Raw genomic sequence first — 19,550 nt, 5'->3', positions numbered from 1 at the left:
CCAGCTTGTGCTTTTGGTCTTCAAAGGCTGATCCTCACTGAAGACCCTGGCATCTGTCTACATCTGATGTCATTGGTATGATGGATGGAACAGAAAACAGCACTTGCCAAGGTTCTCTGAGAAAAGAGTGGAGGAATGAATGTGAAGGAACTGTCAGTAAATTGCATGAGTAGCTGGTTCAGCATGGAAAAGTGCAGAGGGGAAAATAGGTTCAAAATTAATAAAGGGGAAATCCTCTCCTCACATAAGTCCAGGCTCCTCATAGACATATTTCTATCATCTAAATGGCTGTGTGAAATGGTCATTAAACAGTAGAAAATCAACATTTTGATAATTATTCAGGGAAAGAAAAACTTAGGTAAAGATAAGTGGAGTAGAAAGAGAACTGGGTGTCTTTCAGTGGGGAAAAGAAAGCACTCGGTCCCACTCTGGCTGAAATTGGTAGCAGTGGTTTCCATCTGTTTCAGCAAAGGCAGAGCTGGATTTATGCATACAAACTAGGCAGCCAAAACTAATCCATAGTTTTGAAAGAATCTGTACAAGCACATCAATAGTATGAATAAATTTTTACTGAAAGTGGCTTCAAAAGCAGCAAAAAGAGATCAATGAGAAAAACTCAAAACTTCATAGGGAGAAAGCAAGAAGATTTGGGACAGAACTGAACAGGAAAAAGGCCCAACTCTAACATTTAAAATGGTGGAGATGGGCAAATGAGGCCTTTGCTTAATCTTGATGCAGCTTTGGTCAAGGAGCCTGTTGCACACAGTCTGAGAGAAATTAGAAGTTGGGCCAGTGTTTCTGGACTACGGAAAGACTCCAATAAAAGTCACACATCACTTAGAAAATGCATTTATCCTGTGTGGCTATAAAATGAGCATCAGCTGAGATGCGGGAACACGGGGAGTTGACAGGGCTAAGGAGAAGTGGTTGTGGCAATGCAGACAAGGCCACCTGTGCCCAAAGGAGGTGTAGCTGTGTCCCTCAGGACACAGTGCTGGCTTTGATTGCACTCCTCATGCTATCTGACCATCAAAGGTTACCACATCATCCCTGGGACGAGCTGCAGCAAGAGGATGGAAAATGCCAAAGGTCAAGTCATGGTATTTTCTCATAGGTGACATCAGGGAACACAAACCATAGCCCTACTTACACGAGCTCAAACAAACACCACAACACTGTGAAACGGTGACAGCAGGAAGGTAATGAGAACTTTTCCCAGAGAGAGATGGACACCCTCAGACCCCACCAGGCAATTGTGTTCAAATTTATTGGACCATCCCAGGACTGGAGCCAGTGTACTTGTGAACAGAGGATGGAGACAGCAGCTGGATCAGATCCACAGTGCAGGGTGCACGTCCTTCTCAGGTGACTATTGCTGATGGCACGGTGAAACCAAGGCTGTGCTTATAAGATGCAGAAGTGATGACACTGAAATTCTCGAACTGCCAGGACAACTTGGAAGTAGTTCAATACAACCATGCAATACGTGCACATAAATTAAGAATATGGATTTGTGCTCACTAATAGAAGCTATTAGTGATCCTATCCTGTCCATGATCCTATCAGTTCACCATTTTCCTCAGACCTGCCTTGTAAAACTTTGAAGCATAAGACAAATCCTCTTCGCAACAGAACACTCGTAGACTTTATCTGAAGCTCAACATCACTGCTGATGCCAACAGGTTAAAAGGAATAAAGCAGATGCAACAGATCTGTAGCGTGCAAGAAATCCAGAGGGCCAAGGGAACATCTTCTGATGCAGAAGTGAACCCCTCACCTTTTGATGTCATCAGTTATTTTAAACCCAATGCCCCATAGCAATGTTCTCTGGTGTCTAGTGGGCACAGAGGAGGTCCAGGGAAGCTCAGGAGCATTGGCCTTTGCGTTAGCCCTATCCAGAGCATGGCTACATGGTTCCCTTATTCCCCTTCTCTCCCTTCATGTCCCCTGTCACATGAAGGTGTTCTTTGCCCTTGGGAAGAATAAGAGGTTTGACTCACCTGGGTCTGGCACATGTCCATCATGATGTTACTCTGCACAAGGGTGTTCGGTGCATACATTGGGAGCTTCAAATCTACTGAGTGATTGCAGAGCCTTGCCTGCCACTGTGGAAACACAGGCTGTTGGAAACCTTTGTTTAAAGATATGCTATATTGTTTCAGGTGGCCAAAGTTTTATTTTACTTCTCTAGTAAACATCTTCCAACTCCTAAACGAGAACTTTGGGAAAACTGCTCCCACGATGCAACTTAAAAATCACCCTGCAGAGACCTTACGTTCCTCAGCCTAAATCCAGCCTTCAGTGTGTCTTGAGTTATGAGGTTGTCCAGACCACTAATAGAGGAACAGGGGAATTTACACCAAAAGGCATAAACAAGTCAACAATAAAAATAACCATTTATCTCTTCGTACTCCCCAGTGTCTTACTCCAAAGGTCACTGTGTTCTCTTGTGGAAGAAAAGCTCTGTAATGTGAGTTTAGACACTTTCGGCTAAATCCCAGAGTTCTTCCTCACTTTTCCCTGAGTAACTCTGGTGGATTTTTAGTTTGCATTTTCTCCTTGAATAAGGTCTGAGAAATAAGCAGGGGCAGTAGAACGGAGCTGTTGGCCAGAGAAAAGCCCAGGTCAGTGGGGCACGTGCTGCGTGGCTCCCCACTCAATCTGGAAGGACTCACATCATAGCATTAGGAAAGAAACAAGCTCCCAGCCTCACGTTCTTCCTGTTTTGCAGATGAGGTTTGCTTCCAATAGCCTCAGCTCAGTGGACTGAAAATGCAGGTTACAGAAGGGTACATCTACCTCTGTGCAAACTTAGGCGCAGCAAGGGCCGAACAGAGAAGTTCCCTCTGTGCTGAAAGCAGCCTGCAGAGCCCAGAGGCCAGTTTATGAAAGCAAACCTCACCCATGTCACCACAACACCATGTTTTACCAAGCAGCAGGTCTAACAGCATCTAGAAATAAGTACAGCTGTTTAGGAAGAGCAGGACAAACATTGCTGCCGAAAAGCTTCCCCTTGCAGAGCTTCCTGTAGAAACCCAACTGCCTTGTAAAGATGCCGTTGCATGGGGCAGCCACTGCCTTTCCTCTCCTTTCAGTGATTATTCTGCAGACAGAATGAAGAATTTTACAGGGTTCAGTTTGGCCCAGAAGTTGTTTGAGATTGCCTGGGTTTTTGGAAAGCATATCTCCTGCGGTTTGGGGTCCCTGGCAGCAGGGATGTTGTGCAGGCTTCCTGCTGCCTTCCCAGGTTCTGCCACTAAAAAAAAAATATCCCTTGTTTCCCTTGCACTTCCAAGTCATATAGCATGTTTTGTCAATGTCCACCATTGTTTAAAGCCCCTCCGGGCTCCTGCTGGGGACATTATTCCTCTCCAAGTTTCATAGGCAGCGGGGGATTCTTCCTGATTTTAAAGAGGGCTCCCATGGATCATGAATAATCTGCGATGTTCCTAACACAAGGCTTATCCAGCTGTCTTGTAACACACTGAAGGGCTCACATCTGAAAATCCAACTGGCAGTCTGAACGATCTGCAGGCATTTTGAAATGCTCTGAATGAGAAAGAGGAGAGTTGGCAGGTCACCCAAAGAAACCGCTGTGCACACAGCAGTTTCAATAACTTATTGGAAAATAATGTCTTTCTGAAACTTTGCTAAGCATTTGCTCGTCCTTAGCCCTCAAAGGCCATACCTCAGCTGTTGTAATTCAGACCAACCCATCTCTTCTTGATAAATACTACATAGAACGTAGAAAGATGCCCAGCTTGATGTAAAGACAGTCAAGCAAGGGAGAGCAGTGTTGCACCTTGCTTAGGGCTCAAGCTGATGTCCTCCAGGGCTGTGAGCCAGAGGCAGCTCCCCTGATCAGGCAGACCTTTCTAGACTCACCCTTCCAGATACATTCTCTGTGTACTCCAGGTGGTATCTTACCTTAGGGCATCTACCCAGCTTTCTGCGCTGTTATCACAGGGACATATGGACATTTCTGCGTGGAGGACAGGCTAAGGTGGACAGGCTAAGCTGGTTTGTGTCTGGGCACCCTAAAGCAAGTTGGAACAGACCAAGCAATTCTCTGCAGAGGCATGCTTGTATAGCCATGCCATAGGAGAGTCACTGGATCACAGAATCACAGAATGTTAGGGATTGGAAGAGACCTCAAAAGATCATCTAGTCCAATCCCCCTGCCGGAGCAGGAACCTAAATGAGATCACACAGGAAGGCGTCCAGGCGGGTCTTGAATGTCTCCAGAGAAGGAGACTCCACAACCTCCCTGGGCAGCCTGTTCCAGTGCTCTGTTACCCAATGGATGTTTATCATCTGTGTCTGTACCTCATCTAACACCTCCCCTTTTTTCTTCTGAAAAACAGGAGGAAAGAGATACCATTATTTTACTCCCTAACAGAATAATTTATATAAATAGTTTACAAAACGAGTGGGTGCAGTTTATTGGAAAGATTCATACAAAGAAAGGACCTCCAAGTCCAACGGCACAAAACATTCACCAGTAATGATCACACATACACATAAGCATATACAGATACACCACGTATCCACCACACGCTCAATAATGAACTCAAAGATTAGTTGTAAAATGGGTAAATAGAAAGCTGTAGATTCACTGAATTAGAATGCTGAGTATGCATTAAAAATTAATCGATGTATTTATCAATGACTATAAAAAAATAGCCTCACCTTAGGGCAGGTATTTTGGCTGCAAAAAGCCTTAATAACAACATCTCTTTCTCTGCCACATGCTATTACATTGATCATTATTTTAATGCAATCTGAAGGATTGGGGTAGATCATACGGCAAAAGTTTGAGGATTTTACTCCTCCTTTTGCCAGTGATTGATTGTGTTAACAACCAGGGCAAGTCAGATTTCTGCTACGTTTCACAGTTTCCCTTTTGTAAGTGGGATAATATTTCTTACAAGTTTTTGTAAAGCAGTTTGAGATCTTGGGGAGAAAGCAGCTATTTAAATGCTCTATGTTATTATTTTAGGCCCTGATTCAGGAAAACATATATGTTTAAACCCTGCTGCTTTAATGGGTCGAAAGCACCTACTTTAGGCTAAGCTCATATTGATGTGGTCTTTCTGAAAAAGCTGCCCTAAAACTTCTAATTATGCCTATTAAAAATATAGCCCATTGAAGGTTACTTAAAAGATAGCGTTAATTTCTAAAAGGAGGAAGAAAGCAGTGAATTAATGGCAGCTCAGCATATTGAAGAGTTACCTTCCGTGTTTTATTCAGACGAAAGAGGCATGCAGGAGGACCCATGCCTTTTTGATTAGATGTATGCAGTAGACATTAGGTCCCCTTCAAAGATCCTTGGGCCATTCGGAACCAGGAGCAGCAACACGTTGTCATCGGGGAAAAAAAAAAATCCAACTTTTTCTCAGAGCCATTCTTCTTCCCCCAGCTCCCCCCTCCCATATTTGTATATATTTCAAGAGGAGAAGTCAGGCTTAGTTTGTTCATAAACTGCAGTTCCTGGGCGGACCCCACACACAGCTGGGCTTGAGCGGCTGGATCCGCCTTCCCGGCAAGCCTCGCCGGGAGCCTCACAAACTCGGGGCTCCGGGCTTGACAGCAGCGACGCAGGAGACTGGCTGCACCGAAGGAAGATGAAGTGGTCAACATTGTGAAGCCGGGCTTCTGGTCACTGGCAGGATCCAGAAAATGGGTTACTGGAGGAGACCGGGTCTGCTTTCCTTACTGCTGCTCTCCTTCTGTGAGTAGAAAAATGTTTCTGGTCAGGCAACGTTAAGCAATATACTCTGAGAGGTCGTTTATTTCTCCTTCCTCCAGCAAAACAGATAATCTTTGATTTCTCCCCTGACAGCAATTAGCTGGAGGATTGGAAATAGCTGAGAATTTAGTAGAATACACTGCTCTGACTGCATCAGCTGTGTATTTCTCTTATGGCGAAGGGTGAGCGTTTGCCTTGGTGGAAAGTGCTGCGTGCTCGCTTGGAGCAGCTCGCAGATGTCAGTGTTTACAGTGCAAAAATATATATAGGTCAGCATTACTTGTTGGAAGTTTTTATTTTATTGAAGAAGATTAAAAGCAACTGAAGTGCACCGCTGAATGATCTGGCTTCGACAGTGTCCAGATGTGGTGAAGTTTGCAGCTTAGAACTTTTATCTGCCCTGGTTTATGTGCAGAATTAATCGGACTATTAAAGAAGGAAAGAAGTGGGGAGAGGGGGAGGAGAAGTGTCTCTGCAACAACATCTGGTTATTCGACAAACTTTTCCAGCACTTACGTAAAGATTTCTTTGTAATAAGTGCCCTGTTTAGGTTTTGATAGCACTTCTTCAATACTGTAGATAAAACCCTCCAGCAGCACTTGAAAATATGCCCATCCATGGTTTAACTTCTCGTGTTTATATCTTGATGATTGTTTCATGACAGGGAATATATTTGTGTATAAGTGAGTGTTATATACGCATCTCCTAAGTATGTGTGTGTGTCTTTCTGGATATACAGTGCCTATGTATGTGTATACACACATATATCCCTACAGTGTATATATTTATATATTTGCACAGACAATGGCACTTTTTCCAGTGCACTCTTATACAAACACAGACTCGTTCCCTTTGCTATAGAAATTCCAATGCAACTAAAATTGCTTTTGCTCAAAGCGATAAAGTAGGAAGATTATAATTCCAGTGTTTTTGCATCCAAATGAAATAACTGGAGGCAGGGATCTGTATCTGCATTCATTTTACATGGGTCCCCCTATCTACAGGAGTAGTGAATGGAAGAATATGATCGGTTGGTAATTTGTGTGTAGGCAAATACAACCCTTGGTGCAACTGTTGAAGCAGAGAGACCTGGATGGAGGGATTTAGGGCATAGGTCTGGTTCATTTTTCAAAAGTTGCAGAGGTATATAGTATTCAGTGTTGTAGATAATATCCTAAAATGTGGTTTGAAATGTAGGATGTTATATCGATAACATCCTGCTAAATTAATCGCATTTGGGGCAGAACTGAAGGAATTACTACAAGGCATTATTTAAAGCACAGACTTGGGTTGGTTTTGGTAAGAAAGAAGACCACTAATTATCCTTCAGAAATACCTAATTTTGGAGTTATTTAACTTATGGTTTCCTTTTTCTGAAAGGCAAGGTTTTAATCTGAAAGAAGCCAAACCAAAACATATCATGATTACTAAGTTCATCTGAAAGGTTACGTGAGTGATATGATGACAAAATTTGCCTCTGTGTGGGGAAAAAAAAATAAACCAAGGCTCACTCTCACTGATTCAGCTCAACAATGATAGATGTTTTCTGGGGTTACATCCTCTTCCCTTGCGAATTATGTTAAGGATGACCATATACCCATTCTGAGACAGTGAAAGTAGCATGGGAGCCCACTTTGCATTGACATTAGAGAGAGAAGGGAAGAGCAAGTGCCCCAAAATGACAGAAGATACATGTTCAGTTAGTTCTTCAAGCAACAAATCCCACCACTCATCCAGCCACTCTTTAATGAGTGGCAGCACTGGCTTGGTGACAGCAGCAAAGTCGCTCCTCTTAGCACAGAGATTTCAGACTTGCCATAGAGAACATGACCTGGATTGCATCTTGGGTATCCCGGAATAACTCCCTCGAGGCCAGCTGAGCATCCGTAGGGACTTTGCTGCTTACCCTGGGGCAACAGAGACCCCAGTTTGTGCTCCACACTGCTTGTCTCTACCTCTTTAATTGCCAACATGGTTGAGTGGTCATCAGACAGCACATCTGAGTGCTTTCATCCATACATGGTGGAAAAAAGGACTGTCGTCTGACAGACCACTGAAATTTCAGCTACTGGATTTCCCTAATTCTCCCTGGCCAGCCCTAGCAAGGCTTCAAAATATCTACCCTTAAACTTCTCCCCAGTGGCAGAGGCTGCTGGAGGGCAGCATTTTTACATGGATTTCTCAGCAGAAGGTGCGGACAGGAGCTGTTAGTTGCATCACTGCTAACGCAAACCCTCACACAGGGAAGGAAGGAGTCCTTCCAAGGCAGAGAGTCAGCACAGTTCTGAACTTACCTAGCCCAGAACAAAAAAAATACAAGAATCATTCAGGATTGGAAAACCTGTTTTACAGTAGGGGGGCTGAAGGCTTTTGGTGTCTTTAGTTTGGCCAGGGGAGAGTTGGGAAGTGAGCTAATCATCATCTATAACCAGGTCCCGGAGAGATGCTTTCTGGCAGAGGGCTTCCTCTTCTGTGGGACAGAGGAAAAACAAGATTTACATGCTGGAAGCTGAAACCAGGTGCTTTTGTGATAGAGCACAACACAGTAAAGTTGTTCCAGCAGGTAATTATTCAGGGTCAGGATGTGGTGGATTTTTGTTGCTCAAAACCCTTCAATGACTGCAAGACTATCTGCTCAGTAGACTATAACCTAGAAGTTACGGACATGATATAGGGATTATTGTATTGTGCACATGGAAACACTCTGGCCTTAAAGTTATTAATTAGGAATTTTCCTGCCCTGTTTTGCATCAGAATTGGGAAAGTCTCCCTCGTGCTCTGTCTGTCAGGAATAGGGCTCAGGTCAGGCCACACAAGCATGGGGCCAAGCAAAATCTTGTCTCATGGAGAGGAGAAAAAAAAGCACCACAACTTGCTGAGCTGTTGAGACAACCTCGAGAACGTGAGCTAAGTGTCACTGGTGTGATGACAGCTCTCAGGGCATGAAGAGCCCCAGGAGCCCAGCAGAGTGCCTTTGGGCATCCAACCTCCAAAAGAGGACATGAAACTCAAAATCTGCCAGGGCACGTAGCACTTACCAAGGGAGAGCTGTACCCCATGGGATCTGCTGAAGCTCCAAAGAAAGAGAAAGAGGATTTGTGCAACAGGGGAAGGTTGCAGGTCTGCTGCCCAGAGTCCAGAGCTCCCAGCTCCTGGGGCTTGGGTCTGCTTCCCCGTAACTCAGTCTCCCATTAAAATGCTGTCCCGCTAAAATAACCTGATATTTTTTGCTGAGAGTCTCCTGGGCTCCCTTTGCCAGGGTCTCTCAAGGCACTTTGATGGCTCTGCAGAGAGCAAATTTGAGGGGGTATCTCTTGGTAGATGGTGGCTCTCTGAAGCCACATGCTCTTTCCTGCTTGCACAAACTAGCCCCCGTTCCCCCAGTGAGCCTCTTCAGCTAAACATATAGAGCGTATATAATTCATAAATCATGACAGGGAGCTGCAGAGCTGTCAGAAAAACATCTCTGGCTTTTGATCTGCTCAAGAAATCTCTGACCTATCCCAGGCTCCTCAGGCAGCTCGTTCAAGAAGTTGGCCTCTTATTTCTAAGGTCACCAGAGCTAAAACCAGGGGTTGTACTGCCACCAGAACACCAGCCCACTCCTCAACACCATCACCATTGCACCCCAACACCAACATACACACAATTCAGGAACATGGGGTGAAACCTGAGCTGCTGAGAGGATGAGGGAAGGAAGATGATGAGGGAAGAGTCACCCTCAATTTCATAGGCACCATTTGCAAAAAGGGACTTTGCAGGTCCGAGGCTGAGCCGGAGCAGTGGAGCAGACCTCTTCTCCCAGGCTATGCAGCACGTGGAGGTGGGTGCTGCCCGCCCCAGGACACATGGCTGCAGGGTTGGTTATGACAGTTCTTCTCAAGTAGCACCATATTTTGCTTTGGTTTTGCATTAAGATGGCCAAAACATCAAGGAAGAAATCATCACCCTCAAAACAAAGCAAGAGGCTGCAAGGTCCCCACGTTGTCTGGGTGTAGGCAGCTGGGCTGGGAGCAGGCACAGCATCCCACTGCCTGAAGAGAAACTTGTGCATCCTACCATGAGGCTAAATAAGAACAAAGGTGCAACAAATTCTCCAGCTGGGAAACAAAAGGGGCAAGCACAAGAAAAACCCTGACAATGCAAAACTGGAATCCTCTGCAGTGTTGCAAGTGGCATGAGACTCAGAAAGGCAAGTGATCGATTATTTTGAATTCACCTTTATGCTTCTCCAAACCTGATACTACAGTTTCATCCCTCAGTGTGAGTTAGACTAACTGAAGGCTAAGAAAGCTGGCAGTGTACAGCTAGGTCAGATTTATGAAAGCGGGCATTTCCTCTCCCCTTGCATCTCCAGCTTCGCTCACACTTGAGACAGGCTGATCATCATTAAAGCTGCTCAAATCTGTATTTTAGTGGGGGGCTTTGTGGAAGAAAGTCCTTTTTGAAATGTGATTCCATGGAACTTGAAATTAAACCACGCTATTAAACAAAATAATAATTTAAAAAAAGCAGCTGATTTTTACTGGTATTACCACTTTGGTCACAAAGACATTTTTGTGTACTAGTAGTAAAAAAGTTCAGCCAGCTGCAATCATGATACTTGTGACTCCCATTAGAGGTGGAGTCCTGAACAGATGTATCCCACATATTCACTGAATATGCAGAAAGCAAACATTGGCATTAAAAACGGGTGAGTAGGGGCTTTTATTCTGAGAAAGTATTCAGCTCTACTGCCTGTCCTCCACAGCTTTATATTGTTCCATGTTTTGCTCTGTCGAGTTTATTTCCTCAGGACATTATTTTCCTCTCCCCTTAGTGATAACTCTTTGCAATAACGTTTGCTTTCAGCTGAGCTCCACAGTGTTGTAACTTGCCATAAACTAATGACCTCTCCCATAGATTGTCGTGTTTTCGAGGAAGCACAACATCTGATCTTTTTATTAAAAAAAAAACAAACAAAAAACAAAACAACAAAAACCAGTCCCACCAAGGAGACAAAATCAGCAGCTCCCACACACTTCGCTCTTTTCACATCCAGCATTTAGTGCTGTGTGCCAAGTGAAAGCCTCACGCTGGAAGGGGCCTCCGTGGAGAGGGGAGATAACACCATGGATGGCTGCCTGCCTTATCAAACCTGTGGATTACAGCTATGTTATGTCCGTGCTGGACCTCAACTGTGGGACAACATTTCCTTAGGGACCTTCAGGGGGAAATGAAAGGGGGGGCTGAAAGCTGTCTTGGCCCTTCTCACATGCACATCCCTGAATTCAGAGACAACCCTTGTGATCCTGCCTCTGGAAAGGATCTGTGAGGCCCAGCAGAGTCAGATTTCTTGTCTGTCAGTTGGTTCATCTTTTTGTTACAGCCCATGTCGGGGTGAAACTCTTCTGCTGGCTGCTGGTAGCTGTCAAGCTTTTAGGAGAAGTGGGAGAGCTTCTTATCGTGCAATCCCTTCTGCAGCCCATGCTCCCACCAGTTACACCACTCCAGGACTTACCCTTTCATGGAGCTGTTCCACTGCAATGTTTTGCTTCCCGTTGATAAGCCAGGAACACGCCTGACAAACGACAGCTGATTTATACTACAGCAAATGCATCTCGGCGTTGGGGTAATTAATGTGTCCAGCAGTACACCGCAGCCTGCCAGTCTGCACTGGACAGGGGGCTGTCGCCCACGTCGATTCTAGCAGCTCCAAGGATTTACCTCAACCCAAGTTGACTAGACAAGATTATTTACAGCTGGACTCAAGATTAAAGTAATAATAATAATAATTTTAAAAGACATTTTTGACATTTCCGCTGTGCAATTTGCAGCTATCAGCAGGAGCAAGCTGTGATGGAGAGCTGATGTGCAACTCCAGTGGTGGCAGCTGCTGGGTGACACTTTGCAGAGTCCTGTGCTCCAGTTCTACCCATGCCATGACTCTTGGCCATGACTCTGGAGGTGGTTGAAGCAGCTTCATGCTGGACATGCTCCGCCTGGGCCTGTGGCAAGACCTCTCACCTTGCCATGCTGTGGATGGAGATGTTCCCTTTAGCTCCATCTCGTTTGCTCTCCGCCAAGTGCAAAACTCTTCTGAAAAAGCAGAGGTCCAAAGAAGGCTATCCCCAGCAGCTCCAGAGTCAGAGCTGATGAGTCCTGAAAGTGTCTGAAGGAAACGCCTTCCCAACTTTACTCAGCCTGCAAAGAGCTGTTGTCCTCCCTTTACAACATATGATGGCAAAAGTCCTCTGACCATGCCTGGGAGCTGGACAGTCCATGCCTCCAGGACCATCGCACCCTAGTACATGCCCTGCATGCAAAGCAATGCTGATGAGCGTGCCAGCAAGCATGACAGTCAGCAAACAGGGCTGGCTTATTGCCCTGGTCCAAGGTCCAGGCAAAGCTGAGCCCTGAAGCAGTAACCTAAAGCGACACTGACTGATGTATCCAATCATTGATAAGGCATCTCCTTGCCCCAATGTCTGAGCATCTTCTAATCTTTTCAGTTCCCCCAACACCTTCATGGAGATGTTTCCTCTGGGAACAAGAAACTTTTATTTTACCTTTGCTTCTGGGAGGCCCAGAGACAGCTGCTGGGGTTCCTGGCCTGCTGGTTTTACATCACTAAGAGAAGCCTTTTCCTTAGACTGACAACGCAAAACCCTGAGATTTTAATAGACATCCCTTCTCACTTCAGCCATCCCAAACCAGACAGCTTAACTGTGTCCTGCATTGCCTTGGCACACCCCATCAGAAAGATGATACTGCCAATGTGAATTCACACCATGCCTGCCACTGGAAATCCAGAGAAGAATTTCTTCTCTTTTCCTGCAAAATCAGGAACTCAGACCCCTTCCCAGGAATGCTTCTTGGGAGTGCCATGACTACAAGTACTTCTAGGGTCTTTACAACTATTATGGGTAGATGCTTCTTTAAAAAGATCCATTGCTGTTTCCAGGAGGATCATTTAATAAAATGCCACTTGTGCAGAATGAATGCCCCTGTCCCCTGACAAGTGTTTGGCAGAGCAGGTCACCAGCCAACACAGCTGGGACACGATGAGGAACATCTGTCTGATGTTGCTTGATAAAACTTCCTGCCTAGGAGACTCTGAACACCAGCATCCAGCATGGAAGAAACTGAATCAGCCGCTGTCTTGCTGCGTAAAGCATTTTTTCCACGCTAGATCTATCCTAAAATTAGCCCCAACCAGTCCACGATAGCAAACAAGACCCTTCTTCTTACAATGGGAAGTGACACACAGAGGCATAAACGATGGGCAGTTGAATGAATCATCCTTCTTCAAATAGACCCATGGTACAAGCATCCACAGAAATAAGACCAATGGATCCCCTGGGAGCTCAGTTCCTGCCATGTCTTTAATATGTCAAAAGGCACTCGGTGGGGGTAGAAAATGGTCACAGACGTTCCCACCAGAGGCATGGGATATTTGGTTGGGGTGAGATCTCCCCAGCACGGGTTTACTCATTTTGTATATTTGCTCTGTGCTCACCTGTTTGTAAAAGAGAGGCACAAGTGGCACAAGCTTTTCTTTCACCTCTGCCAGGGCTGTTACCTCTGCAACAGGCCACGGCTTGGGAGGCAGCTCTTGGGCAGAAGTACTGCTCGGCAATGTTCAGACCACAGCATGTTTCAGGAGGTGCCCTGGGGCAGGATGCTGAGTGGAAAAGGCAATGTGTAAAATGATGAGACCTCAGAGCGGGAGATGGTGAATGGAGAACATGCCCCCTTTTTGTCCATTCCTCTGTGCTGGAGGAGCAGCTTTGCCCCCTGCACCTTGTCCCCTCCAGCCGCTGAGGCTCCCTGGAGCTGTGCTGCAGCTCTGCTGAGGGGCTGGGACCTGCAGGAACCCTCTCCTTCTCCTGCAAGAGGGGTCTCTGGAGAGGCATCGCGCAGACACGGAAGCTCCTGTTACTTTCATGTGCAGAGAAAAAGCATTTCAGGCCCTGTCAACAAGACTCTTTGTCTCATTCCTGCAACAATTCCTTTCCAAAAACTTGCTCCCTCTGCCCTCCTGCCATAGCTCTCTTCTGCTTTGGGAAAATGGAAAGTATTTAAGTTGAATTCAACCCTGTTGGGCTGTGCTTTTTGGTAGGTTATAACACAAGCTCCTTAAAAGAGTTTTTTTTTTTAAGAGAGCAAGGAAGAAATGAAAGAGAAGAATACACCATCTATTTACACGCTGAATGTGGGACACTAGGAAAAGCGAGAAAGTTTTTAGTGCCTGTAATCCAGGCTTGCCTCATGTTTCCTCTGACAGCACAAATTACTTAATTACTGTTAGATCCGTTCTAAATGAGGGCAAAACTTGACTCTACGTAATAATTTTAACAGCCATAAAGAACAGGCAGTGCTGGGACAACTTGATGACAGCACATTGACAGAGAATTAACAGAGCATCCCTGCCCCAGCAGCTCATTGCACAGTCCCTTACAAGCCTTGCTTCTCCTCAGGAATCAAAGTCATACAAACATGAAAAAATACAAATTAGTCCATTACGAAAAGTCCACTCGAGATATGAAGAGCAGCTCCAGTTTATCATCTCTTTGTGGACTCATCAAAGTCCTTCGAGCAGATGGTAAATCGAACGTGTGCCAGGAATTTCAAACACTCCTCAGGAAGTTCATCTAAATCATCAGTGAACCATTTGCACTTAAAACAGAGCAAACCCTGTTGCCCAAATGTGACCCAGATAAAGTTTCTGACATGTTTACCTATTTGGATGATATCTTTAAATTTCACTTCCATCTATTCACGGAGATCCAGAATTCCCGCAGAGCCTGAAAAATATACATAAAACTGAATTCCAGAGTATAAAATGATGATAATAGTTAAAAAAAACCTGCTGTGCAGTAGTTTTACTTGAATTGCAGTAGTCAAAGAGCATTGTCTGCAACCGACCCACAGCTCACTTGCTTTCGCTGTTGTGTTGATTGTTACTGCTTTTTCTATGGAGAGAGAGGGACTCATCTCTGCTGGGTCTTCCTGAGAATGAGATGCAGAAGCTGCAGTCAAATAAAAACCAGATATAGGATAGGCTGTTGATGGCTCTGGAGAAACAAGACCAACAAAAATGATGGAAACAGCATTATGGAGTCAGTTGACTCTTTCTTTCTGCCATTCAGCTCCCAGACCTTCGAGTGCTGTTAAATCCTCAGCAGTTTCTGCAATGACTTGTGATAAGATGAGCTCCAACCACTTGTGCATGGCCAGGCCGTGACTCCTTCTCCTGAGCAGTGTGGGAGGTGGGAAGAAGGGACTCATTTTTAAGACCAGGATTTAGTCAAAACTGGATCACTGCAAAGCGCTCTTCAAAGGGCTGAAATGTCAGAGCCCTCTGAAAACATGGTGTGTGAATCCCCAATTTTCAGAAAGCACTTTCCACAGGGGATGTGGAAACATCTGCAAACCCCACCAGCAGCCTACACACACCATGCCATGGAATACACTAATGCATTACTTCATCCTGTAAAGCCCCAGATAAGCAAAGGCACTGTCAGATCTGCTAAAATTGCTTATGAACATTGTACTCAGCAGTTTCTCCCCCCTGCTTGGATGTTGAATAAATTGCTCTGCTTTCCACCCAACAAAGAGAAATTACACATTCCCCTCTCATGCTGTCTGGGCTGGTGGCAGTTGCTGTGGCAGTGGGGTCGTGATGTGATGCTGGTGGAGGTAAGCACTTGGAACTGGGTGTATGTATGGTTTTTCCTTGGGCTAAGCCCTCGTTGTGGGGGTTTTTTCCCTCCCAGACCCCAGACTTGATGTTCAGTCTGTGTGCGAGCTTGGCTTGCTCTCTCAGAGCTTTTCCAATGCCACGCCTGGTTAGGAAGGACAGCAAAAGATAAGAAAGAGAAAAGAGTAGGGGCAATAGGTGCAATGAAAGGGTGCAATGAAAGGGACTTGTTACCAGCCAAGGTCTTGCGTTGCACCTTCAGACACAGGACGGCTGCGAGTCGTGATTCACATCACAGCTCCTTGCATTTGATTTCCATAGCCCAGCACTTAACCAGCAGCTGCCCATTGCTTGATGGGATCAGTACAGTTATTACTGTTAATCTGCAGCCCTCTCTTGGGCCACCTTTTCAATGAAGGATGTGGAGCACCCCTGCTCATCTCCCAAGGGGATAAGTGAGCCTCCAGAATGGCAGACAAACCCCTAACTTGTGGGTTCTCAACTGGTTTTAGGACAACTTTACTCATCTAGCAAGTCAGCACAAAGCTAGGTGCAGTGGTGACACCCACGTGGAGCTGTGAACTTGCCCACCAGCATCACCTTCAGGGCTGTCCAGTCCTGCCCCTTCACAACTCATCATCCGCCCCTGGGATCACGGCTTGGTGCCACCTTTACATTCAAATTGCAGCCTGGCAAGTGGCAAGTGCTGTGACATGATCCATCACCCCAGCCAGGCCTAATTCAACAGTTCAGCTCAACCTGGACTTATCTACTTGCCCAGGTGGAGCAAGTGCTTGGGTGCCTCAGGGGCTTACTGAAAAATAATGCAAATAACACGCAACCGGGCATCCCCCGGCCACTGACTTTACTGATGTTTCAGTGAATTTTAAGTGCATTGGCAAAATGGATTCAGAAATACAACATTTTCAGGCATTGATGAATGCTTCAAAGACACTGAGAAAAACAAACAAAATGGTACCAGGCCACTAGATCTGTGCTTTATCCATTCTGTGTTCCTCTATCCTCAGCTCACTCTCTCTGGGTACAAACTAGTGTTAATGGGAAGGACGTTGTCTGTAACATCAGGAAGAAGAGTGCTCCTGAAAGAGCTTGAGTTCAGAGTCTGATGAGGGTATAGTTTTTGCCTCACCTGGTACTTACAGTCCTTCCAAAGCTGAGCAAGGGCAGAACATCCTCCCCATCATGTTGAGCCGGGTCCTGCTGGGCTTTGGGACCTCAGGACTGCAGGACTGATTTGCTTTGGTTTTTTCAAACTTTAATGCCAAACTTTCTTTGGCAAGTAGTTTCCACATTTGAAGGAATTCTCTAGCAAAAATAGAAGAAATATGCCAGTGTAACATGTTTCGAGGAGCAGCAGAAATCCACTAAGATACTTGAAAATCATTAAGTAAAAAAAACTTTGTCTTAATCATTTCATGTGGAGAGTAAACAGAGAGGATTTGATTATAACACCCTGTCGTGTACAACATGCAATTTTTCCATAACTCTTTTCTAATGGGTTGCATGAGAGCCTAGATGCAAAGTAGCCGCCTGGAGACAGGGAAGATCCTCCAGGAATTGCTTTGCATGTGGAAATGAATTTCAGTTCAGCCACTTCAGAACTTTTTTTTTTTTGTTTTTGTTTACTTTCCACTGACATGAAATCAGCCGTGATTGCGTCGCATGCGGGATTGGTTAGCCAGTTACATAATGCTTAATAAATCCAAGAGAAATAATATAAAACACATCACCCAGTCTGGGAAGAGTAACAGTATCTCAGCTGGTGTCACTAACCCACCCAGGCTGGGCATCGGCAAGGCATCTGAACTGCTGCTGCTGCGTGATAGGTGTGATTAGGAAAAATGCTTGTGGCGTGTTTATAAGCCTTGATGATAGACAGAGTGCCCAGGCCGACCCTGTGTCATGGTGAGGGTATATCAAAAAGCAGAGCTCCTTCTCCCGTGGGACAAGGCAGACGTGCTGCAGCACCCAGCTCCAGCCATATCTGCGGCTTGTGTAAGGTATTACTTCACCCTGTTAATTTCCCCGAGTACTTCGTAAAATCATAACGGCCCTGTAAACAGAAAGAGCGAGATTTAGTGATTAGATGATTTACCGCAGATTATTTCCGCAGTGGCGGTGTGGAAGAGAGAGGACATTTCACTGAGATATTGGTGCTGGTGGTCCCTGGGGAGTGAGAAGAAAGGAGATGACCCAGGGCAGGGCTGCCAGGCTAAACACAAAATGGTGTGCACATCAAAAAACCGGGATGTGCAGGAAGACTTGCAGGTACCTCTGGCTCTGCAGTGCCAGCGCCACGGCTCTCCCTGGAAAGTTGTCCAGCCCATGGGCACATCGCCCCAAGCACACTCCACTGCTTTGCAAGGACCAGCTCTTCTCCTCCTTTCTCACATTTCCCTGCCTGCTCTGTCCTTCCACTTTGCTTCTAGTCCCAGGGGAGACCTGCTGCTGCCTTCACCCACGCTGTGGTTGAATACCAACAGAGGAAAAGCTGGGGATGAAGGGGTTAATTACTACAGGCTCAGCACAAGCCAAGTCTGTAAGTGACTCCCTATTGCTATTTCGAAAAGAGGCTGCCTGGAAAGGGAAAGGGGAAAAAAAAAAAAAAAGAGAGGTTTACTTTACAACCATCATTATTTCATCTGCAGAGTTTATACAATGGAAAATAAAAGCCAGGGTACGCAAAGTCAAATCATTTCTGTTTCATTAATGGTATGGAAATCGTTTTGTTTTTATAGGGGAAAAACAAACGTGAACTTGATGTGTGTGTGTGTGCACGCGCATGCAATTCCCTTCATTGCAAAGGGCAGAGCAGTGAAATCCAGAAATAAAAAATGACTCAGAGGCCGTAGGATCTATGAGTCAGTTGAGCTGTTGTTGTTTTTAAACACAAGTGAGAGTACAATATGGCAGATAATTGCCCGTGCAGCCCTCCCATCCCTTTTTTTGTCCTGCAGCAGCTTGCCTGCTCCCTGCCAGCCGGACCCTGCACCAGCGCCCACACCTCCAACACAAAGAGGGGATGGAGAGTGTGTTGTCCCAGCAGGAGCAGCTTTGGGGCACAGAAAGTAAAATCTGGGCAGGAGACTGGAGATCTCCCAGAGAGGAGGCATCTTGCTGTGGGTGGAGGAAAGGGGTCCCTGGCATCGCCTGATTTTGGTGCCTCAGGTGCGAGCAAGATGGGCTGTTGTGGTGGGTGGAGGAGATGAGTGGCTCCAAGGGCAGATGGAGGAGGGTGGGGTCAGGCCTGTTCCCCCTGTCCTCACCCGCAGGCACATCAACAGACCAAAATCAAAGAGAAACTGCTCTGGCCAAACCCTCCCCGCAAAGCACCCGGCATCCCCTCGCTGGCCCCTGGCACTCCAGCTTGCCCGGATCATGCTGGCTTTGTTGGGGCATGACCCTGGGGTACCTCTGCATGAGACATCCCAACACCCCAAGGCAAAGCAGAGTCATTGCGCTGATGTGTAGACAAACTGACAAAAGGTACCCAAGCAATACCGGAGATTACCAAAGCAGAAGGACGGACAATATTCTGCAGAGCGCGTCTCTCCCCGGGGTGAGGTTAGATCATGATGTAATTTAAGCATCTGAAAGAGATTGGAGAAGTCTGCTGGTACGATCCATACCCAATTTACTTTGTAATGGGACTAAGCACTATTTGCTAAACACTTAATTTAAAGGGATATTTTCACAAAGGAGAAATAAGTGGTGGAATAAGTCGGTTACCAGCCTGTTTGAAGAGGGTCCAAGCAAACCAGAAATGTATACTGCATGTCTTTCTGGCACCGGGAAGCACTGATGTCTAACGCAATCAAAATCAGTCCTTTTTTATTCACCAGGAAACTTTACTGGCTCATTCCTTGCTCCGTACTGTACTCTGCCAAGTACAGTATTTATTATGCAGGACGATGTGGGACCACATACCTGAGGGCAGAGCCTGGTCCTCTGAACCAAGTACAGCATGAGCACTGCTGGGTTTCCTACGGGAGTCAGGGGCTTGTGCCTTGTAGGGGTAAAAAATGAGATAAAAAGTTTTTTCAGCTCCATTTGGTCCTTCCTACCTCTCCTACAAAGATGAAAATACTGTTTATAAAA

At 45.8% G+C, this 19,550-nt stretch overlaps 1 protein-coding gene across 1 annotated transcript in view; it reads left to right on the top strand.

Annotated features, from left to right (window-relative positions):
- Window positions 1–5,419: 5,419 nt before the first annotated feature.
- Window positions 5,420–19,550, top strand: part of LOC114818659 (uncharacterized) — a gene marked incomplete at both ends in the record, with an annotated part of 27,230 nt that continues 13,099 nt past the window's right edge. The window contains 5 exon segments of the mRNA XM_029085470.1: window positions 5,420–5,460; window positions 5,462–5,516; window positions 5,519–5,616; window positions 5,618–5,668; window positions 5,671–5,731. Coding sequence (XP_028941303.1) covers window positions 5,420–5,460; window positions 5,462–5,516; window positions 5,519–5,616; window positions 5,618–5,668; window positions 5,671–5,731 — 306 coding nt within the window.

The sequence above is a fragment of the Antrostomus carolinensis genome, unplaced genomic scaffold (assembly GCF_000700745.2).
Source record: "Antrostomus carolinensis isolate BGI_N321 unplaced genomic scaffold, ASM70074v2 scaffold42896, whole genome shotgun sequence".
NCBI lineage: Eukaryota > Metazoa > Chordata > Aves > Caprimulgiformes > Caprimulgidae > Antrostomus > Antrostomus carolinensis.
Note: the sequence above shows the minus strand (reverse complement) of the source record. Positions and strands in the feature narration are given on the sequence as shown.